Source organism: Ursus americanus, chromosome 17 (assembly GCF_024610735.1).
Source record: "Ursus americanus isolate L20-20 chromosome 17, mUrsAme1.1.p, whole genome shotgun sequence".
Lineage (NCBI taxonomy): Eukaryota > Metazoa > Chordata > Mammalia > Carnivora > Ursidae > Ursus > Ursus americanus.
In genome coordinates, this window is record NC_142143.1 from 9557369 (window position 1) to 9580638 (window position 23270).

At 46.4% G+C, this 23270-nt stretch overlaps 2 protein-coding genes across 5 annotated transcripts; one reads left to right on the plus strand and one right to left on the minus strand.

The window, feature by feature from the left end:
- Positions 1 to 2453: 2453 nt before the first annotated feature.
- JOSD1 (Josephin domain containing 1) lies at positions 2454 to 21688 on the plus strand. 3 transcript variants are annotated; one of them, XM_045779733.2, is made up of 5 exons: positions 2454 to 2801; positions 3027 to 3846; positions 17035 to 17163; positions 17276 to 17470; positions 18055 to 21688. In XM_045779733.2, exons 2-5 carry the CDS (start codon positions 3662 to 3664, stop codon positions 18152 to 18154), a joined length of 609 nt encoding a protein of 202 aa, XP_045635689.1. In that variant the 5' UTR covers positions 2454 to 2801; positions 3027 to 3661; the 3' UTR covers positions 18155 to 21688. The 3 variants fall into 3 exon arrangements, with proteins under 3 accessions (XP_045635689.1, XP_045635688.1, XP_045635691.1); XM_045779732.2 differs by having other exon boundaries at positions 2454 to 2777; XM_045779735.2 differs by having other exon boundaries at positions 2690 to 2706.
- TOMM22 (translocase of outer mitochondrial membrane 22) lies at positions 21664 to 23171 on the minus strand. Of its 2 annotated transcripts, none has more exons than XM_045779737.2 (4): positions 23014 to 23171; positions 22649 to 22767; positions 22063 to 22180; positions 21664 to 21831 (listed from the first exon to the last, which is right to left on the minus strand). In XM_045779737.2, the coding sequence occupies exons 1-4, from the start codon at positions 23128 to 23130 to the stop codon at positions 21757 to 21759; spliced, it is 429 nt and encodes a 142-aa protein (XP_045635693.2). In that variant the 5' UTR covers positions 23131 to 23171; the 3' UTR covers positions 21664 to 21756. The 2 variants fall into 2 exon arrangements, with proteins under 2 accessions (XP_045635693.2, XP_045635692.2); XM_045779736.2 differs by having other exon boundaries at positions 22649 to 22794; positions 23014 to 23161.
- Positions 23172 to 23270: the final 99 nt, after the last annotated feature.

A 23270-nucleotide genomic window follows, 5' to 3' on the forward strand; every position in this document is an offset into this window, starting at 1 on the left:
TCACGCGCCTAGTTCGCCCCTCGGGAGGGGGCAGCACCGCATCCACGCTACCTGCCTGGAGCCTTCCAGCCAACGAGACTGGGCAGAGTATGACTGACGCAGCAGCCATCCAATGAATGGGGAAATACACACAACGTTTACCCTCACCTCCCTCTTTTCCGTAGGCAGGGTTCAGTTTCCAAATCTTACTGCAAAACAGTCGCCGCGGAGAGCCTTCCGATGATGGACAGGGGCAAGGCCCAATCTAGTCACCGAATAGGTCCCGCGCCTCGGGCCACCGCCCACCGGGATAGTAAACTGCACAAGGCCCCTCCCTCCTTTCAACTCAGTGACTCCCTCCCGGCAGTCCCTGGAAGATCGAGGTCCGAAGTGCTGGCAACCTCCGGGCAATTTTAATAGAAGGATCGATGCCTGGAATACTATAGCAGCCAAAGAGAGGCAATTAATTAAACGCTGACCTTAGGGAGAACTCTCCATTCACTGCTTCTGCGGAGAGAGCCATTACAGGGCCAAAAAGAGGCAACGAGCTAAAATACAAGCCAAAAGTAGCTCACCACATTTGTAAACTGCGAAGCTGAGATGTAGGGTCTGTTAGGGTAGTTTCCTATGGATGATTTTTCCAGAGTATCATCAGTTGTGGAAAGTCTCAATCCACAGTACCATCAGCACAAATTTTAGGTGTCTTTCCCTGTCTCAAGTGTCTGAAAAGCTTGATAAAAGGAGGGATTAGCCAAAACTTGCATAATGCTGGCCTTGGCCACTCGTCGCAGGCAGCAATCAAGAAAGAGCAGCCATTGCGATGGTAACATAACCAAGATTTAAAGTTTGGCACACAGGATTCAATTAGAGGCAGGGTTCAAAATGGCCTTCAGTTTCAGGGAGCCACCTAAAAAAACAAAAACAAAAACGAGGCAACCTCTGCTTGCTCCTGTTTTCAACTACAATTTTTTTTTCTTTTCTTTTCTTTTTTTTTTTACAATCAAGTCTTAGGTGCACAAACATAGTGGGGAATCGGGGACAAGAAGTCGTTCAACTCCAAAGGTCGTGATAATAGCTCTTCGAATGTGTTTTTTTCTTTTCTGGCTAAATTGCTCACCACTATCCTATATATCCCTCTATGAGGTAGTTGAAAACATTAAAATCTTTATTTGTCAGAAAAGCCAAACATCAAGCCTTAGTACTCTAGAATAATAATTGGTATTTACCATTTTACCAACGGGCTCTTCCAGAAAGAGCTCAAGTTCAGAATGTGCTGACACCTACTGGTAGACTAAAAAACATGTCCTTCTCACTATAGGGCTTGCCCAGAAAAAACCCTCCGAAGAGTAGATGCTCCTTGAACAGAGAAATCTAAAATTACATATTGGGAAGGGAATTCCCTTCCCATTTTTACATTCTTTCCGAAGACAGGTTAGAGTTCAGGTTCAAATTCCAGATCCACTATACTAGCTGCCTGACCTGAGAGAAGTTAATTAACTCCGAGCTTTGGTTGTCCCCTCTAAAAAAAAAAAAACAAACAAAAACAAAAAGCAGCAGCTATCTCATGGCATAGTTAGCAAATAAATGAACAGCGCTTGCAAGCCTCCATTAACTAATGTCATGAAAATACAACTGCAACCCTTAGGAGGCTTACAAATTACAAAAATGTAAGATAATTCAGAAGTTGACTGTATTAAGGCAGGACTCCCAACCATAAGGTAAGCACTCAAGGGTGTGTTAAAGTGGTAACCCTGGTGAGTGTAATGGTGTTAGGAGAGTCGTGTTGCAGCAAGGTTCAAGAAATGCCTGAATTATGTAATCTGGTTTTTCGATTTTCTGCACAAAAATCCCAAAGAAGGGCAGCCAGGGTACATGATGCCTTCCACATGACCTAGAGATAGATAAAGGGGAAAAAAGCCCACGCGGAACTGGGTGTTTACCTTCCTGACACACAAAACACCTTGAGAAAATCCAGGGAGTAAAGTTCTGTGTCAGCCACCGTGAGACCAGGTGGGAGCCTAAGGGCAAGGGGACAGTGGTCTGTGTGTGTGTGTGTGTGTGTGTGTAGTGCACCGAAATTCGACACCACTGAAACAGGACTCTCCATTCCACTTGAAATGTGACTCCGGGCGAGGCACTTACTCTCTGCGCTCCCAAGGAAGTGCGAGGCGGCCGGGCCCACTAACCAAGACAATTTACGCCCGACCTCATTAGTAAGGTTCTTTGAAATCACCTGGTGAATAGCGCGCTAGACAAACATAAAACGGTCAACGAAGGAGTAGCTAGTCCAGGTTCTCGAAAGTACTCCGCTCGAGAAGACCGGCCCACAGAGGGAAAAGGGAGAGGAAGACGGGGAAGTGCAGCCGCAGGCCGGGTCACCGCCCCGGAACGGCGCCGACGCCCGGGGAGGGGTGGGGACCGGCGGGCGTCGGGGCGAGACTCCGGCCGGCCGCCCCGCCCTACTCAGCGCCGGAAAAAACCGAACCCAGGGGCCGGGAACCAGCTCTCGCCGCTCCACGGCCCGCGGACCCCGACCGCGCCCCGCACCGGCCGCCCATCACCACCCACACCCATTCAACCGACGGGTGGCAGCCGCGGCCTTAAAGCCGGCGCCGCCTGACGACAGGCTGACGTCATACGTGACGCCGCGGCGGGCGGGAGCGGGGACGGCGCAGGAGGGCGTTTCCGGAGCACGCGCCCGGCGAGGGCCGCTGACGTCCGGCTCAGGTGCGCGCTCGCCCGCCCGCCCGAGCGCGGCCCAGGTGGCGGCCCGCAGCGCCAGGTGGCGGCCTGCAGCGGTGAGGGGGCGACCCGTGGCAAGGGTAGGGGCAGCGGCGGGAGGGCGTGTCGGCTTGCACTCACGTGATGGGCGGGGAGGTTGGGGTGTGGGCGGCGAGGCGAGCCGGGTGGGCCCGACCCCACCCCTCGCGGGCCTGCCAGTCGCTGCGCAGGACCTTCCCTCGGGCTGCGGCCGGACCCGCCCCACCACTTACCCCGCCAGCCTGGGTCTCCGCGGCGGGCGCTGACCCGGGTTGTCTCCTCCGCAGGGCCGCAGCGAGAGGGCGAGAGAGTCCGCGCGTTCCGAGGGAGCCGCCCCCGCCTCGGCCCGTGTCCTGCGGGGCCCCACCGCACCCGAGGGGATGGAGAGCAGCCCCCGAGGCTCCAGCTCGGCCCGCGATCCCACGCTGGCCGGCCCTCGCTAGCTGCTCGAATTTTGCGTTTTACTCACCACCTAGGCCTTGTCTCCTGAGTCAGTGGCGTTGCGGTTTGAAAGAAATGGAAGAAAAGGAGCGATGTGACCAATTCCGTTCGGTCCTCCTGCATTGAGGCCTGGTTGGCATTTGCAGAGAGGAAAATACGGCAAGAAAATTTTGGGGCTTTGGGGGGTTTTTTTGGAGGGGGATAGAAGAAGGGAAACAACATCTTAGATCTATGATTTTTTAAAAATTCTGCACTTTGACAGTGGTGGCGAAATACACTAATCCAAAAGTGATCTATTGATGGAGGTGGATTTTTTTTTTCCTTTTGATTCCAACCTTTCTCCCCGTGACAAAGCATAAATCATGGACTCCAGAAAATAAGGTGGATCTCAGGAATCCTGAAAAGACTGAGAAGCTTACATTCTTCCTCTGGAGGGAAGGGTGGGGTGTTTTTAGCCCTCTCTGGAACCTAAAACGAAAACATGAGTTGCGTGCCATGGAAAGGAGACAAGGCCAAATCTGAATCTTTGGAGCTGCCCCAGGCAGCACCCCCACAAATCTACCATGAGAAACAGCGCAGGGAGCTTTGTGCCCTGCATGCCCTCAATAACGTCTTCCAGGACAGCAATGCCTTCACCCGGGAAACGCTGCAAGAGATTTTCCAGAGGTAGGAGACCCCTTCTCCTTGGCATTTTTACACTTTTTGCTATTTCTGAATTTCTGTGGGTGGGGCAATGTCTCAGCTACCTAAACCTTCAACAGGTATTAATTAGCGATATGTCGTTAGCAGGTATAGGGGATACAGAGATGGGGAAAATAATGACTCTCATTGAGCACTTACTATAGGCAAGGCACAGTGCTAAAACCCTTAGTTGTGTCATCTCCTGTGTTCCCCTCAATGATCCCATGGAATATGTGTTATTTCCATTTTATGGACATAGGGCTCAGAGAAGTTCAGTAATTTGCCTGAGGTAACATAACAAGAGATGGAGCGGAGTTTGAATTCAGGTTTGGATCTGTGCTGTTGACCACTATGCTGTAATGCCTCTCAAGTCCTGCCCCCAAGAGGTGACAGTCTCGAAGGGGGACAAGATCTGTACACAGTCACCTGTCATCAGAGGTGGAATGCTGTGGGTTTTATAAGGAAGGTGCTCAGCTATACACAGTGCTCAGTTTTTCTCTGAGGCCATGTGCTGGCCTTGGTGCTTTTCTTACATTGCTTTGTATAGCCCTGCCAGCAGTTATTTTACTGTTTCTATTTTACTGATAGAGCAACAGGCAGAAAGGTCTGGTAGTTTGCCCAAATAGCTTCTAAGTAGCAAAGCTATGATTTGAAGCTGACTCTAGATCTCTTCCCCTTTCTACTTCATTTTCAATGGCCTTTTTACCCACTTTGCTGAATGCTGCCTGACAGGTTGATAGAAGTTCAGCTCTTTCTCTCTCTACTTTGATGTTCTAAGATTCTTTTATCAAAGGGTTTGAGAATTAGTTCTGCAGTGTCTGGGTGGACACAGCAGTACGTCTGCTCTGCTACTTCCTGAGTATTGGGAAAGGCACGGAGAGCAATTGTATCAAAAGTACCCGACCACCCTGCTAGTAAGTTGGGCCTGGGTCTAAAGATTCGGACTATGATTATAAGCTGTTTGTGGATAATTGCTGTTTGTGGATAACTCTTTCAGTGTGCTTTTCCCTGAATGAAAGAATGCTAAATATTTGCTAAACACTCACATGGAACCAGAGTTTATTCCTGGCTACTAAAGCTTTAGCAAATTTATACTACACGCCCCAATTTCCATCAGCACAAGGTAAAGATCCATCTCAAAGTAACAGCAAACCAGGATGTAAGAAAATATACTCAGTTTCCACTCCAGAGGTGGAGTTCTCTGTAGAGCATTTTGTATGGAAAGATTTGGTGTGGATAAAGAGAAACAAAGAAGCACGAAAGGGATAGAGGAAAGGGAGAAGAGGTGAGGAAGAGAAGATGGAATTTTATAAACAAACATTAACTAGTGGCCTACGGCATGCCAAGCACTGCTAGGCACTGTAGGGAAAACAAGTTCAACAGGACTCAGCCACTAAGTGCATCCCAGAACTCCACATTGACCAGACCTTGAGAATAAACTTGGCGAAGTTAGAACCCTGGAATTTAGAGCCATTTGAAAGGGAAAAGATGATCTGTTTGGATCTTAATGGAAAGAATAGTAATGTTGGCAGGTTAAGCTAGATAATTTTAAATTCCCAGATACAAAGTTTTATGCTCTTTTGAAGATGGGGCTGATGAATGGGAGAAACGGGAGAAAATGTTTGATGAATGCTGTTTGTTGAGAGGAAGTTCATCCTAGCAGTCGAATTTTAGCCAGATAAAAGAGAAATATAAAAGCAGGGTGGAGTTTCAGTGCAGTTGTGGATATGAGATGACTCATGTTTGGAACAGAAATGAGTAGGGGGTAAGAAAAAGTAAAGCCAATGGCCCAGCAGCATGGGGATGGGGAAGAGAGGAGTCAAGGTGGCAGAGTCTCAGTCAAGGATTTGAACACAGTGGCAGAAGAGGTCATTGGTTTGAAAAGGATCAGTTTTCAACATGTGAAATTAGAGAAAAGCTCAGAAACTGGACAGGCGTCATCGTGCACATACACAGATGTGGATGTCTGATCTCGCACATCTCATCATATATGTGCCTGTGCTTTGAAAAAGGAAGGATTTAAAAGTCAAATAATGTAGTAGCAGCTTTGCTGAGTTATTTGGAAAATTCTCAGCCTCAAACCGTTTTCACTAGACTGATCTCAGTTGTTCAGTAATGAAATGTTCTTGCAGCTAGGTATGTATCCCTCCCCTCCCCCTAAAATAGCTGTTGAAATCTAAGTAGATGAAAACCACTTGGAAAATCTAATGCAAGCGGGAAGGGACGAAGAGATGTTAGACATTGGTGAACCACCGGCAGAGGAGAAGTCCAGCCTCCTCATTGAAAGGTCCCTGAGCAAGTGGAAGGAGCCACATTTAAAGGTGTGGCGGTGGTAAATTGCTAAAAGGTGTAGAGTGTTAACCTCTAGAGATGTAAATCATTTTGTCCAAGAGCCAGGCAAACACATCGTCGTCATGGCCAACACCTACAGGTACACTGATGTGCCTGGCGCTATGATCTGTGCTTTATATGTATTTAATAATTTAAAGACACATCAGGAAGTTCTGAGACGTGTTTTCTAAGGTCACATTTCTTCAGACCTGATAAAAAGGAAAATAATAATTAAAAAAGGAATCTTGATGAATGTCTCCACTCCTTTTTGTTAAACTCTGAAATCCTCACCGTAGCCAGACACAGGAATAACCACGAGGGAGGACCAGGAACTCACCTGAGGGCATAGGCTTTAGTGAGATGTGGCTACAGCCTATCTTCTCACTTAGAGATCACTTCAAATCCCATGGCTCTAACCTGTGGCTGTGACGACGGGAGTGAGGCTTGCTTTCTAGTCCAGAACTTCTATCCAGGGGCACCTGGGTGGCACAGCGGTTAAGCGTCTGCCTTCGGCTCAGGGCGTGAGCCCAGCATTACGGGATCAAGCCCCGCATCAGGCTCCTCCGCTGGGAGCCTGCTTCTTCCTCTCCTACAGCCCCTGCCTGTGTTCCCTCTCTCGCTGGCTGTCTCTCTCTGTCAAATAAATAAATAAATAAAATCTTTAAAAAAAGAACTTCTGTCCAAATCCTGAAGACAGTCCTGAACAGGAGTTTGCCGAGGAGTCTCAAGAAAAGAACCACAGAACAGGACACCGTGGAATTCAGTGGGACCCGTGTGTTGAACTATGTGGGAGACTATTGTGTGTCACTCACCTGCTGCCCAGGACCGTGCGAGTCCCTGTAGCCACGCTGCCCCTCAGCTTCCTTCTTAACACGGTGAGATTAAGTTCTGTCTTAAGACTGTTGGAAGGATTCAGAGCTAAAGCTCCTAAGAGTAGCTAACACAGTGGGCACCCGGATACTGCTAAATAGAAATGAGTGCTGGTATAATGGCACACCGGGTGGACCCCACGTACTCAAGTGACCACTCTAGGAATGAAATGGAGGCCGTTCTCCGCATTCCCTATAGTGATATCTTCTAGGCCAACACATGTTTATTCAGTTGCCACTGCTTTGCTGGGAGGGCTACAGAGTAGAAGAACCATCCCCTGTGCTTCGGGAATTTGCTCTTTGGTTGGACATGTATAAGGTAAGGGAATTCTTTCATGGTCTTGTAAGATGCAGATTATTCCCATTGTTACAGATAGGCGAACAGGCACAAAGGTTAAATCTCACAGTTACTGTTGGTGCTGCTTGCTAGGATAATGTGTGGTCCTCTCCATCTCTCTCTCTCTTCTACACAGAAGCCAGGAAAGATTCCATGGAAGAGGTAGGATGTGACATTGACCTTGAAGAAGTTTTAGGATTTGGCTTGAGCAGGAAAAATAGAGGCCACATGGTCATGGTGTCTGAAGTGCACTTAAAGCCCAAGGAGAGGAGAACGGCAGGCCCAGGAGGGCCGGGAGAGTTGGAGTTAGCCAGTGGGCAGTTGGTTCCAGTGGCAGTTCTTACATGAGAGAGTGAAATGATAACTTGGTGAATGAGGCAGGAACATATAGGTACCTTGGTGGAAGCAGAGTTTGGGAACAAGGAGATCAATTTAGCAACTGTGTCAAAAGCCCAGATATGGGGCAAGGAAGCTCCAGTTTGGGGAGAGCGAATGGGAACAGACAGTAGAGGGTTAGAATCTGAGATAGAAGATGTGGGACATGGAGAAGAGACCCTGGGAACACTGCTGTAAGGTGCACCTCAAAAAAAATGTTTGGTCAGGTATGTTTGGGAACTGAAATCTACCCTGTCTCAAGACTCAAGGTGAATATTAGCATATTAGGGGTTCCACAGGTTCCTGTAGGAAACTTTTTACTTGATTCTTTCAGCCATTAATGTATTGAACACCTTCTGTGGTCATCTGGGAGCACACTGAGGAAAGCATGGCTCCCAAGTTTTGAGCTTGGTAGGGAGTTAAATGGTGAACAAGGTAAAAGACCCAGAAGTTTCTTTGTTGGAGCCTTCATGCATCTCCTGGCTGGAGACTTCACCGAAAGTGGGGAGAAGCTATTGAAAAATTGGTGAAGGGGAAGGAACTTGATACACCTTGAGCTAGGCTTGCTTTCATATGCTTGCTTTCTTATTTAATACAAGAGCGCACTGAGAGCCTTGTCCTCTGAAGCTGCATTTTAGGCCCAGGCCCCAGGGAGTCTACTGGCCTTTCCTTCCCCCCCCCCGCTGCCACCACCCGCTCTGGTTCTTGAGTCCTCACCATGAGACAGCAAGCACAACGTTGGAGTCAGACAAACCTGACTATGAATGCTAGTTCTGTCATTTATGAGATAAGTGATCACAGGCAAGTCACCATTTTAAATCACCAAACTTCAGTTTTTTAAACCTATAAAATGGAAATAATTTATAGCTTTATAGTTTATTGTGGAAATTAAATGCAATATACATAAAAGCATCTTGCATTGGGTGTAGCATGGAATTTTTCAATAAATGGTAGTTATGGTTACAGTAAAATGCAATTTGGTTGCAGAGTGAAGTTTTGTGTCCTCTGATCCCCTTTGCTAGCTCTGGAGACAAGCTCACAGGCTCTTCTTAAGGGTCTGCTACCAGTGTTTACAAAGAAAGAGATAGAGTAGCAAAACGAACATGGTAAGCATGTCAGTAAACATTTCTTGAGCACCCGTCATGTGCCAGGCACTCTTTGGGTCCTGGTGATATAGTCCTAACAGGATAGAGAAGGCCCCTGTTGTCATTCTAGTGTGGAAAACAGATGTGTCGGGTAGTAACAGGGCTGTAATTAAAGCAGGTGGAATAAGAGTTGGTGCCTGGAAAAAACTGAAGACTGGGTGGTCAAAAAAGGCCTCCAATGCACTAACACTTGAGATCCAGATAATAAGGAGCAAACCAAGTGTCGATCTAGGGGAAGAACTTTCCAGAGGGCTGAAACGGTGTGTGCAAAGGCCCTCAGGTGGGAAGGAGTTTTGTGTGTTTAAGCAGTAGGGAGCAGATGTGTGTGTGTTAGAGGAGGTAGGAATGTGGTCAGCAGTGTTCTGAGGGCCTTGCAGGGAAAGGAAGTAATTTAGACTGTATTTAAGTGCTCTGGGAGCCATTGGAGGGCTTAAGCAGTTGGAAGGAATGTTTTATGTTTGAAAAATATCAGTATGGGGGCACCTGGGTGGCTCAGTCGTTAAGCGTCTGCCTTCGGCTCAGGGCGTGATCCCGGGGTTCTGGGATCAAGCCCCATGTCAGGCTCTTCCACTGGAAGCCTGCTTCTTCCTCCTGCTTGTGTTCCCTCTCTCGCTGGCTGTCTCTCTCTCTGTCAAATAAATAAAATCTTTAAAAAAAAAAAAAAGAAAAGAAAAGAAAATATAATGGTTGCTCTTTATAGAAAAGTTTAAAAAAAAAAAAAAACTCTAGTAAGATTTCTTGAGTGTTCGGAGTTGACCTAAAGTCATGATTCTCTTCTAAAGATGGCGCTTGGGTGCCTGGGTGGCACAGCGGTTAAGCGTCTGCCTTCGGCTCAGGACATGATCCCGGCGTTATGGGATCGAGCCCCACATCAGGCTCTCCCGCTATGAGCCTGCTTCTTCCTCTCCCACTCCCCCTGCTTGTGTTCCCTCTCTCGCTGGCTGTCTCTCTCTGTCAAATGAATAAATAAATAAAATCTTAAAAATAAAATAAAATAAAGATGGCCCTTAGCAGTCTCCTGGACATCTGCCTTCTGCTTTTATTCCTGAGAAACTCACCCCGTTTCCCTTCTTCCCCTTCACACCAAGGTGGAAGCAGTCCACGCCTTCCTGCAAGATGGCCTTCGCTTGGGTCCTGCTGGCCTGACCAGCCTATGAAAGCAAAATCATAGGACTGGAAATGCTTTTAGAGCTGCTGCCCTTGCCTTGAGATGAAGGAGCGGCTGATAAGGCCTGGCCAACGATGACTTAGAGCTGGGTGGGCCAGTTTAGTTTTGTTTGGCACGTTCATTTTTTTCATTTAATTGTTTGTGTTTTAATTTTTTTAATGTTTTATTCAAGCATTTTACACACACACACTTATTTGAAATACTTTGGGTGGCTCACGCATTCCAGTTCAGTATAGGTCTTACTACTTCTCACTGCTTTCCATTTGGCCCCCGTTCATACGTGTATGTTACCTGCCTGAGCCTCTGTGTGCCTTGGAGTATTTAAAGATTAACGATTACCAAGTGTGCAAGCCTTAAATAGAAAGCATCTAAACTGTTAAAAAAAAAAAAAAAAAAAAAGGAGAGAGTCCAAGATGGCAGAGGAGTCGGAGACCTTAGTTTCACCTGGTCCCAGGGATTCAGCTCGATAGCTATCAGATCATTCTGAACACCGGCACACTCAACCAAAGATCTAAGAAAAGCGTAGCTGCAACTCTATAAATAGAAAAGCGACCACCTTCTACAAGTTAGGAGGTGCGGAGAAGTGAACCCGAGGCGATATATCTGAAGATAAACCGCGGTGGGGGGGGGGGGCTCTGTAAGCCAGCCGAGGAAAGTGATGGAGCAGCAGAATCGGAACTTAGAGAAGTCTACTCCAGTAAGGGACGTCGCTGCCTGAAGGGTGCTCAGGTGGCGAGGCGGAATCCTAGGTGGTTCAGTGCGGTCTCAGGATCCCAGGGGTCACAGGAGAACCGGGGGTGGCCTGAGTACGGCAGAGCTCCCAGACATCGGAGCAGGGAAGCCAGCTGCAATCAGTGAGCCCAGGAGTGGGCTCTCAACTCAGGGTTACCATATACCATGATCCGCTCTCTGAGCAGGAGCCCAGAGAGCGGCAGAACCAAGGCAAGACCCCCTTCTTCCCCTGGGGAGGAGCGGTGCAGGTGCATACCACAGGAGTCTTCAGGGTTTGGAGACTGAAAATGGGTCATGTACCTGAGACGGAAACGCGCGGTCACAGACTGGGTGAGCATGGAGAGCAGACAGAGACCAGGGAGACAGGCGGGATTGACTGCTTTTCCCTGAGGGCTCACTGAGGAGTGAGACCCTGAGCTCTTAGCTCAGGGGCAGGGGCTGAAGATTGGGAGGCCACATTTTCATTCTCATCCTCTAAAGCAGCATAGAAAGCCTTCAGGGAACAAGTATCTACGGAGAGCAATCCAGAGCCTTACTCAGCCTGGCCCCAGGCAAGGGTGGTGCAGTTTGGCCAAGGCAAAGACATCTGAGAATCAGTGCAACAGGCCCCTCCTCGAGAAAATCAGCAAGAATGTCCCGCGAAGACCAAGTTTACTGATAACCCAGAACTGCAAAACTCCAGTGCTGGGGGGAATAGTATACAGAATTCATGGGTTCTTCTCATGATTCTTTAGTCTTTCCATTTTAATTTTTTTCTCTTTCCTTTTTCAACCAATTTCTTCTTTTATCAACTCTTCTATTAAATCTTTTTTAATTTTCATTTTTACAGTTACATTTTGTCTTTTCATTGCATTTAATTTTATTTTTGTATATCTATGTTTTTCGTTCTTTACAATTTTGAGATGTAGTTTTTCTAACAAACTAAAGCCAAAATATACTCAGGATATAGTGTATTGTTCTGTTCACCTGTTTATATTCCTCCTTTTTTTTTCTTTTTTTTTCTTTTGTCTTTTAATTTTCATTTTTATGGTTACATTCTATCCTTTCATTGTATTTATTTTTGAACATATATAAGTTTTTCCTTCTTCACAATTTGGGATCTAGTTTTCTAACAAATAGACCAAAATACACACAGGATCCCATGTGTTGCTCTGTTCAGTTCATCTGTCTGATTATACTCTCTCTCTCTCTTTTTAATTTAATTTTTTTTTTCAGTTTCAGGTTTCTTCTGATTAGTGTATATTTGTCTGCTGTCATTGTTGCCATTTTAGTATTTTGTTCTCTCGTTCGTCTATTCTTTGGACAGAATGACAAATACAGAAAAACTCACCTCAAAAAAGAGAACAGGAGGCAGTACTGATAGCCAGGGACCTAATCAGTATGAATATAAGTAAGATGTGGGAACTCGAGTTAGAATAACGATTATAAAGATGCTAGCTGGGCTTGAAAAAAGCATAGAAGACATTAGAGAACCCCTTTCTGGAGAAATAAAAGAACTAAAATCTAATCAAGTCCAAATCAAAAAGGCTACTAATGAGATGCAACCACATACGGAGGCTGTAAGTGCTAGGATAAATGAGACAGAAGAGAGAATTAGTGATATAGAAGACAAAATGATGGAGAATAAAGAAGCTGAGAAAAACATAAACAACTACTGGATCACAAGGGGAGAATTTGAGAGATAAGTGATACCATAAAGCGAAGCAATATTAAAATAATTGGGATCCCAGAAGAAGTGGAGGCGGGGGGGCAGAAAGTATATTGGAGCAAATTATTATGGAGGACTTCCCTAATCTGGGGAAGGAAACAGGCATTCAAGTCCAGGAGGCACAGAGAATCCCCCTCAAAATCAATAAAAATAGGTTAACACCCTGACATACAGTAGTGAAACTAGAAGGAGAGATAAAAAGCTTCCAGGACAAACAGAAACTAAAAGAATTTGTGATCACTAAACCAGCCCTGCAAGAAATATTAAAGGGGGTCCCTTAAATGAAGAGAGGGATTTGGGGGCTTAAAAGTAACATAGACCAGAAGGGAACAGAGACAATATACAGAAACAGTGACTTTACAGGTAATACAGTGGCACTAAATTCATATCTTTCAGTAGTTACTCTGAAATTTACTCTGTAAATGGGCTAAACGCTCCAATCAAAAGACACAGGATATCAGATTGGATAAAAAAGCAAGACTCATCAATAAGCTGTCTTAGACTCATTTTAGACCCACACACGCCTCCAGATTGAAAGTGAGGGGTACCATTTATCAGGCTAATGGACATCAAAAGAAAGCTGAGGTGGAAATCCTTACATCAGACAAATTAGATTAAAAAAAATTTGTTTTAAGAGTTTTTATTTGACAGAGATAGAGACAGCCAGCGAGAGAGGGAACACAAGCCAGGGGGAGTGGAAGAGGAAGAAGCAGGCTTCCAGTGGAGGAGCCTGATGTGGGGCTCGATCCCAGAATGCCGGTATCACACCCTGAGCCGAAGGCAGATGCTTACCGAGTGAGCCACCCAGGCGCCCCCGGACAAATTAGATTTTAAACAAAAGACTGTAATAAGAGATGAGGAAGGACTATATCATAATTAAAGGGTCTATCCAAAAAGATCTAACAATTGTAAATATTTATGCCCCTAACACGGGAGCAGCCAATTATATAAACCAATTAATAAAATTAAAGAAATACATTGATAATAATACAATAATACTAGGGGACTTTAACATTCCACTCACTGCAATGGAGAGATCTAAGCAGAAGATAACAAGGAATGACACACTGGACCAGACGGATTTCACAGATATATTCAGAGCACTCCATCCTAAACAACATAATGCACATTCTTCTTGAGTGTACATGGACCATTCTCCAGAGTATTGGGTCACAAATCGGGTCTCAACTGGTACCAAAAGATTGGGATCATTCCCTGCATATTTTTGGACCACAGTGCTTTGAAACTGGAACTCAAACACAAGAGGAAATTTGGAAAGAACTCAAATACATGAAGGCTAAAAAGCATCCTGCTAAAGAATGAATGGGTCAACCAGGAAATTAAAGAAGAATTTTAAAAATTCATGGAAATAAATGAAAATGAAAACACAACTGTTCAAAACCTTTGGGATGTAGCAAAGGCAGTCCTAACAGGGGAGTATATAGCAACACAAGCCTTTCTCAAGGACAAGAAAGGTCTCAAATACACAACCTAACCTTACACCTAAAGGAGCTAGAGAAAGAACAGTAAATAAGGCCTAAAACCATCAGGAGAAGAGAATTAATAAAGATTAGAGAATTCAATGAAATAGAAACCAAAAGAACAGTAGAACAGATCAGTGAAACTAGGAGCTGGTTCTTTGAAAGAATTAGTAAGATTGATAAACCCCTGGCCAGACTTACCAAAAACAAAAGAGAAAGGACCCAAATAAATAAAATCATGAATGAAAGAGGAGAGATCACAACCAGCACTGAAAAACCCACAGCAAATATCATTCTCAGTGGGGAAAAACTTAGAGTTTTTCCCCTAAGGTCAGGAACACAGCAGGGATGTCCACTATCACCACTGCTGTTCAACGTAGTACTAGAAGTCCTAGCTTCGGCAATCAGACAACAAAAAGAAATAAAAGGCATCCAGATCTGCAGATTTTTGTGGATGACATGATACTCTATGTGGAAAACCCAAAAGACTCAACCCCAAAATTGCTAGAACTCATACAGGAATTCAGTAAAGTGGCAGGATATAAAACCAACGCTCAGAAATCAATTGCATTTCTATACACCAACAGGGAGAATAAAGAGAAAGTACAGAGTCGATCCTGTTTACAGTTGCACCCAAAACCATAAAATACCTAGGAATAAACCTAACCAAATAGGCAGAGGAGCGGTACTCAAAACTATAGAACACTCATGAAAGAAATTGAGGAAGACACAAAGAAAGGGGAAAATGTTTCATGCTCATGGGTTGGAAGAACAAACATTCTTAAAATGTCTATGCTATCTAGAGCAATCTATACATTCCGTGCAATCCCTATCAAAATACCATCAGCTTTTTTCACAGAGCTGGAACAGCCCTAAAATTTGTATGGAACCAGAAAAGACCCCAAATAGCCAAAGGTGTGTTGAAAAAGAAAACCAAAGCTGGTGGCATCACAATGCCAGACTTCAAGCTTTATTACAAAGCTATAATCATCGGGACGGTATGGTTCTGGCACAAAAACAGACTATACATAGATAGTGGAACAGAATAGAGAACCCAGAAATGGACCCTCAACTCTGTGGTCAACTAATCTTTGACAAAGCAGGAAAGAATATCCAGTGGAAAAAGACAGTCTGTTCAACAAATGGTGTTGGGAAAATTGGACAGCCACATGCAGAAGAATGAAACTGAACCATTTCCTTACACCATACACAAAAATAGACTCAGATGGATAAAAGACCTAAATGTGAGGCAGGAATCCATCAAAATCCTAGAGGAGAACACAGGCAGCAACCTCTGACCTCGGCCGCAGCAACTTCTTGCTAGACAACGTCTCCAAAGGCAAGGGAAACAAAGGCAAAAATGAACTACTGGGACTTCAAGATTAAAAGCTTTGGCACAGCAAAGCAAACAGTCGACAAAAACCAAAAGACAGCCGACAGAATGGGAGAAGGTAGTTGCAAATGTCTTATCAGATAAAGGGCTAGTATCCAAAATCTATAAAGAACTTACCAAACTCAACACCCAAAGAACAAATGACCCAATCAAGAAATGGGTAGAAGACACGAACAGACATTTCTCCAAGGAGGACATCCAGATGGCCAACAGACACATGAAAAAAAATGTTCAATATTACTTGGCATCAGGGAAATACAAATCAAAACCACAATGAGATACCACCTCACCACCAGTCAGAATGGTTAAAATTAACAAGTCAGGAAATGACAGATGTTGGCAAGGATGCGGAGAAAGGGGAACCCTCTCACACTGTTGGGGGGAAATGCAAGTTGGTGCAGCCACTCTGGAAAACAGTATGGAGCCTCCTCAAAAAGTTGAAAATAGAACTACCCTATGACCTAGCAACTGGGTATTTACCCCAAAGATACAGATATTTTGATCCAAAGGGGCACCTGAAAGCCAGTGTTTATAGCAGCAGTGTCCACAATAGCTAAACTCTGGAAACAGCACAGACGTCCATCAATAGATGAATGGATAAAGAAGATGTGGTTTATATATACACCAGGGAATACCACTTAGCCGTCAAAAAAAAAAATGAAATCTTGCCATTTGTGACGATGTGGATGGAACTAGAAGGTATTATGCTAAGTGACAGAAGTCAATCAGAGAAAGACAGTTGTGTGATCTCACTCATATGTGGGATTTAAGAAACAAAACAGGATCATAGGGGAAGAGAGGAAAAAATAAAACAAGATGAAATCAGAGAGGGAGACAAACCTTGAGAGACTCTTGATTATGGGAAGTGGACTGAGGGTGCTGGAGGGGAGATGGGTGGGTGATGGGCATTAAGGAGGGCACGTGATGAAATGAGCACTGGTATTATATAAGACTGACGAATCATGAAACTCTACCTCTGAAACTAATAATGTTATATGTTAATTGAAGTTTAAAAAAATTTTTTAAACTAAAAGAGTAGCAACAAATACTACCTATGCAAATGAAAATATCAATTACTCTTTTCTAATGTTTAAGAAAAATGGCTGGGGGCGCCTGGGTAGCGCAGTCATTAAGCATCTGCCTTTGGCTCAGGGCGTGATCCCGGTGTTGCGGGATCGAGTCCCACATCGGGCTCCTCCGCTGGGAGCCTGCTTCTTCCTCTCCCACTCCCCCTGCTGTGTTCCCTCTCTCGCTGGCTGTCTCTCTGTCACATAAATTAAAAAAAAAAAAAAATGGCTGTATTAAGGCAGCAAGATCAGCAAGGAAGAAGACTGTAGAAATAGGTAGGCTGGGAGTTTCATAAAGGAGACCTCTTCTGAAACATGGTTTGGGTCCACTGACTTTGTGAATGACAGCAGGTAGGCCCTACCACTACTGAATTAATGTTTTGCATAAAAAGAGGTAATCTCTAGGGCAGTAGGAGCCTAAACTATAGAATACTTGGGTAAAAAGTGGTTACCTTGTACTGAATGGGGAAAGAAGCTTCCAGGGGCGGTAGTGGAAGGTGTCCGTGGCGTGCCGGGCAGGAGGGGTTGGGCAGCCCACACATCTCAGCCCTCCTTTCACATTTGTAGGTTGTCTCCAAACACCATGGTGACCCCCCACAAGAAGAGCATGCTGGGAAATGGGAACTACGATGTGAACGTCATTATGGCAGCACTTCAAACCAAAGGCTATGAAGCTGTCTGGTGGGACAAGCGCAGGTAATCTGAACCAGGCTTGAGATGAGAACTCGGGCGCGAGTGGGGAGGTGTTCCCGACGGGAACCTTGGGGACTTGACCGCCTCGGAGGCTGACGCCGTTTCTCTTCTGCAGGGACGTCAGTGCCATTGCTCTCACGAACGTCATGGGCTTCATCATGAATCTGCCCTCCAGCCTATGCTGGGGTCCGCTGAAGTTGCCTCTCAAAAGGCAGCACTGGATCTGTGTTCGAGAGGTGGGAGGTGCCTACTACAACCTCGACTCCAAACTGAAGATGCCCGAGTGGATTGGAGGCGAGAGCGAGCTCAGGTACCTGTTGCAAATGGGCCAGGCTCCTTCCATTGGTGCACTGGGGAAGTTGAGCCCATCTTTGGTTCTTTGACAAAGGAGACGAAATCCCTAGCTCCTTGCGTCCTCTCCCCGCCCCGCTTAGACTCAGGGTCTCAGACCTGAAAGACCTGTATCTTTGATGGCCCATGAGGATGTGACGTCCCTTTGGTAGAGAAGTTCCAGCACCCAGAACGCTGGCCTTCTGGTCTGGGAGGACTGGCATCGTAACATTGTCTTCACTTAGACAACTGGGATGGTACAGCTGCCAGTTCAGAAGGAAGGCAGACGTTTAGACCAGAGAGGGCTCAATTTCCCTGAGACCAAAGAAGAAACTTTTTTTTTAAACAAAGAGAAGTCCCTTACTTGAGTACTTTGGGCCGGCTCTGTTCCTCACAGAACTAGATGCTGTTGGCAGTTCCATGAGGATGAGTGAAAATTCAGGTTAGAAATGAACTGGACAGGTTGAAAGGATGAGGACACTGGGGAGCACGCGGCCCCGAGACTAGAATTTGCAGTTTTACCAGCATTTCATTTTCTCTCTCGTCTACCCTTTGTTCCCGTAGGAAATTTCTCAAACATCACTTGCGAGGAAAGAACTGTGAACTTCTGCTGGTGGTGCCAGAAGAGGTGGAGGCCCGTCAGAGTTGGAGGGCTGATGTGTAACGCCGTTCTACCCAACCTTCCCTCACCTCGGTCCCCAAGTCCTCCGTCATGTGCTGTGGCCTACACAGTGGGTCTGCCCTTGCCACTTCCCAAACATCTCATTGGGTTTCCCCTCAGATTGGACAGTGCAATAGGACAGACAGATGTGTGGACTGTTCCAAGAACCAACCACCCAGCGTTACTCATTCCTGGGACAGGAAGGTAGGAGCTCTGTGTGCTTAGGGCAAGCTGTGGAAGACCCTTATTTAGTGAAGAGAGGAGGAAGACAGGTGGGTCCTAGCGTATTTCCCCCATTCCTACGAGAACTTGACAGAGGCTCTGCTGGAGAACCCTGCTGCTGTGACTCACCTGGAGATGCTGCCTCCACTTCCCCTTTCCTGGCAACCAGTGGGTCTGAAGACACAGTACATGCAAAGCCCGGGTGACTGGCTTGACGGACCCAGAGCGTAAGGGCCTCTCAGGAAACCATCTCCAAAATCCCAGCAGTGGTACAGCGTGCTGTCTCCAACCCTAATGCCACCCATTACCCCCATTTTTAAGGGTGGTTTATGGCCATCCTTGGAATTTTCTAATGAAACATTCTCTAGTATTCCTTGCCGGGTGGTTGAATCCTGCAATATTCTAGTGTGACAGGGTGAGCTAGATACCTAAGAGGTCATGGCGGAAGGCAGACCGGGGCAGGCATGGATGGCCTGTCGGCCTCACTGCAGCATTGTCCCTGCCACTTCACTACAATGATTTCGGAGGCTCTGGGGCACAGACAGGCAAAAGGGCAGTTTTCCCAGTTGACACACTCCGGCAAAATCAGGAAACAAGTCTACTTTCGATATCCAATTCCACTAGTTTGAGAAACAGTTGTGTGAGGCAAGTATTGTGAAGATAAGCTACTCAGAGATTAAGAGCATCTAGAATTGGTAGAAGTCCTAGGCTCGGAGTCACTATACTGATAAGAAAGAATCAGAACCCTCAAGTTGGGTGTTTACGTGCATTGTTATAGGACCTGGATTTGTCATCTTTCTTTAGTTTCCTTTACAAATCAATGAGAATTGATCCACCCCCTACCTCTTTAAATAGTTGTAGGCCACTTTTCTCCTGTAACTTTGGAAAACAGAAGGAGGGGAAGTATCCTACCACACTGTGTGTCACCAAAGTGGTTGTGGTTGCCTCGGGGCAGGTGGGCAGGCAGAGACAGCCTGTCTACCCCTTACCACCGTTGGTGGTCTTGGCAGGTCTGAGAGCTGCCCCACTGGCCAAACGTCTCTCCAGCAGCAAAGCCAGCCTGGGGCTTGCATGTCAAGCCTGAGCAAGCTTAACAGGATGAAGCTGAGGCTTTCTCCCCACTGTGACTGGAGTGCATGTTTACACCAGCACTTTTTCTGCACATGTACCTTCAATCCAACAAGGCCGTTTTTTACGCTGAGTTAACAGAGGCCACCAAGCGGCTACTGCATCACACCCCCTCGGCAACGGGCTGCAGTCTCTTCTGCACCATTTTCCATACCAGACCTGCTTGGCACCACAGGGAGCTCTTTACCCCTGCACAATGACATTCCAACCACCACCAGCCAGAAGTTACAGCCGACCTGATTGTCACAAGCAGGACCTTGGGCCCATGGGCACTGTCAGTGATAGTAAGCCATTTCCTGAGAGGAGGAGGAAACTCCTCTCCACCAATCTGCTTGGGCCTGTGCAAATGGCACTTCAGAGGAGTCCCTGTGCACTTGGAGTCCATGAGCCAATGGGATATGCAAAGACGCTTAAACATTTCAGGGCTGGTTTCTCTGTTCATATCCAATTTTGGTGCTTAGGAACAGGGACCCATGCTGATGCCCAAGGGCAAAAAGCCCCACTTCCTTTAAGGAAGGGGACAGGCCTGACCCTGATGCCCAGTAAGGGGCAACCCTAGGCTTTTTGTTTTTCTTGCTTTTATTCCTTTTTTTGTTGGCCTTGTGCTGGGTTTGTTTACAAAAGATGTATTTTGTTTAACCAAATATTAAAAATGGAAAACTCCGTACATAAATCTCCCATCTGTCTGCCTGAATTCTGTAATTATGTATGTAGAAGGGAAAAAAAGTAAACTTTAGTTTGATGACGATGCTTTAGAAGAAAAACTCACTACCATCATAAGTCACCTTTAGAGCTATGTTGTGCTTTGGTCAAACCTCTCACCTCAAAAATCCAGGTAAGCTATTCACTAAGTAGGATTTGGTTCAAAAGCCTGAGGCATTTTTCAGTTTATAAAAACTGGGCTCAACAATCTGAGGAAAACTAATCAAAGTACAAATTTTCTTTACCAGCACTGACAAGTGACCAGTGTTTTTCTCTGGTTAACAAGGTCAAGATCACAGCAGAGGGCCTACTGGATTTGAACTCAGATCCAGCATTTCCTATGCAGTCTGGCAAATTACTTAACCTTCCTGTGACTGTTTCCTCCTCTGTAAAATAGGAATAGTACTATATGCCCTAACTTGTATTATTCTGATAAATACAAAACACCTCAGTACCATTAATACTATAGTGCTAATAAAAATTTTCGTTAAATGGAAAAACTGCAAAGTTCAAAGACAGGGCTACAGTTGGATTCATGATCAGCTCATCTCGGCAATTATTTTTAAAAGAACAAACCAAAAAAGTTCTATTTGCCACCCTTCCCTCCCTAGACCAGATATTAGTACTATGTCATTCCCTATAAATCCTTTACGACTGTATGTCACCGTAGACCTTACAAGTACCTGGACCCAGTCCTTTGTTGGTAGATCTGAAAATGACTGCCTGAATTCAGGGCAAAGATTACTATTAAAAGGTTCTTGGCCAGAAATGAAACATCTTTTTCACTTTTGGAAGTTTAACTAACTTGGGCCTAAGGGGTCAAACACTGTTAAATGGTGGTGCTAGCTGAGCTGAGAGGAAAGTGAGGGACAGTCTAAGTGATTTTGAGGTATATGTATCACAAGTACATAGATGACACTTTCCATTGGAATCATTTTTAATATTTAAATACAAAAAGTGAGCACTTACTTTTTTTCTTTTTTAGACAGACACCGGTCTCTCATAGCCAAAATGGGCAGAGGAAATGAGCTCCTGCTCTGTCCTCCACAGTCCCCATCCTATGGTTGAAACTGCTGCCCGGCCCTCCCTCCTTTCCAACATAGAAATTCACAGTGGCTGCTTTACACTACGGCTGTAATGCATTAATGTATTTCATATCGTGTGCATGTCCCTTCCCAACATCTCCATGCTTAAAAACAAAACTGGGGTACATCCTTCCCAGTGGCATCAGTTCCTGTGCCACAATGGGACAGTGAGATCTTCCGATCATGAGTGATTTAGTGAAAGGGGCGGGATGGCCAGAACTGGAGTAACCGTCTGCACTGCTGCACTCTGGTATCAGAGTGAGAACAGAAGAAATGGGACAGCGTGGAGGGCACAGTTGCAAGTTGGGAGTCTCCGTGAGACACTGGGGAGAATTCTCCCCAACAGGTTTAGATAGATCAATGTGCCAGAGTTACTTAAAAAAAAAAAAAATCCAAATAATCAGCAGTTCAAACACTATTGAATTTTCAAACTTGTCCCACCAAGACAAGTCATATAGCAGTAGCAATCTAGATCTTTCCAGGAAGTGAAGGTAGAGCCCCTGGCATTCCTCCTGAGAGCCCTGTGTTAGGCCCTAGAAGTATCTGGAAAAGAAAAGGAGGAGTATAAGGCATCATACAAGCCTAGGGATTGCATTTCCACTATAACTGACAGGGGAGACAAGCTCTACACAAACTGCTGAGCACAGTCGGGTACCTAAAGGCATGGGCTGGATCCCAATCTCTACCCACAAGTAACTGCTGGTCTACCCAGGTGCTGGGAAATCAACACCTTGCACCTCCACCACTGGCAAGAGGCCCAGGGACTGGGCTCACCTGCCGCTGCTGCAGTTGTTGCTGCTGCTCCATCTGCAACTTCTCAGTCTCAAAGACAACAGGAAGAACCAGGATCATGAAGGAAGTGGTCCCAATCCACAAGGCTGCCCTGGAAAACCTGCGGAGGGAGTGTGAGCATGATAGCGAGACACAAAAACAGATCGCTTCACCAAGAAACCAGTAACCAACCCTCTTAAACTCCCATGTTTTTGATACCCGTGTTCTACCCAACCCTCGCACCATAACCCCTACCAGAAACAGGATGAGCAGTTTCTGCTGGCTGTTTATCTCGTGCCAGCAGTTCTAACATTCTCCTGAGTTCTCACAAAGGTATTTACACGGCACAATAATTACCTCCCATAATGTGAAACGATCCTCCCAACGACCCTGTCCCATAAGAACTGCCACTTTAGGGGAAGGAAATTGAGACCAAGAAAGGTTAAGGCAACCACCAGCCCAAGGTCACTCAGCGATCTAGATGGCAGGCTGGCCTCCAACCCCGGTCTGCTACTTCCAAAGCCCATGCTCATTCACGGCACTTCAGGCACCCCAGGTACATCCCAATGTCTTTGCCCTCGTCCCTTACCTGTACATTTTCTGAGCCACAAAGAGGGAGAGATCAAAAGTGGCTCCAGCCGCGGACCGGACCCTCTCTGGGAACATCTCCGTCAGACCCCACAGTCTCTCCGACAGGGTCTCATCTAGCTGTGGTGGAGGCGGCGCGAGTCTTGACTGAAGCAATGGCAACCATCCCCTGGGGCTAGGGCACCCCGCCCCGGCCCAGTGGGGGCCCTAACCCCGCCTCCCGGAGAAGACACCTCCCCTCCGACCTCTCCGGGCTCCGCGACGCGCCTTCGTCCGAATCCCGCAGCACGCGGAGCTCACACCCCCGGGCGGGCCGTTCCCTGGCCGTAACCTCGCACCCCGCCCCACACCGCAGGGCCCCAGTACCTCCTCATCGTCTTCCTCTTCCAGCTCCTCCTCAGTCTTTTCGGAATCGCCTTTCGGAAGCAATTCGTCCGGGGACAGGGGCGCCCCAGGACCGCCGGCGGCGGCGGCGGCGGCCATGGCTGCAGGGGGAAACACCGGAAGCGGAAGCGAGGAGGCGAGTGCAGCGCCCCTGGAGGACAGAGCTGCACTTCCGGGAGCCGGAGGCTGAAGTGCTGGGAAAGAGCGACGCCTTCTGGCCGGCTGACTTCGGCTTTCGG

Bases quoted from the DNA above. Each gene is read 5' to 3' on its own strand.
- TOMM22 (XM_045779736.2), bottom strand. From the start codon at position 23,130: ATGGCCGCCGCCGCCGCCGCCGGCGGTCCTGGGGCGCCCCTGTCCCCG. The intron at 22,795-23,013 runs GTACTGGGGCCC...CCATTGCTTCAG, and splicing joins AAGAGGAAGACGATGAGGAG to TCAAGACTCGCGCCGCCTCC. The intron at 22,181-22,648 runs GTAAGGGACGAG...CTCCCTCCGCAG, and splicing joins GTGGCTCAGAAAATGTACAG to GTTTTCCAGGGCAGCCTTGT.
- JOSD1 (XM_045779733.2), top strand. From the start codon at position 3,662: ATGAGTTGCGTGCCATGGAAAGGAGACAAGGCCAAATCTGAATCTTTG. The intron at 17,164-17,275 runs GTAATCTGAACC...TCTCTTCTGCAG, and splicing joins GTCTGGTGGGACAAGCGCAG to GGACGTCAGTGCCATTGCTC. The intron at 17,471-18,054 runs GTACCTGTTGCA...TTGTTCCCGTAG, and splicing joins GGAGGCGAGAGCGAGCTCAG to GAAATTTCTCAAACATCACT.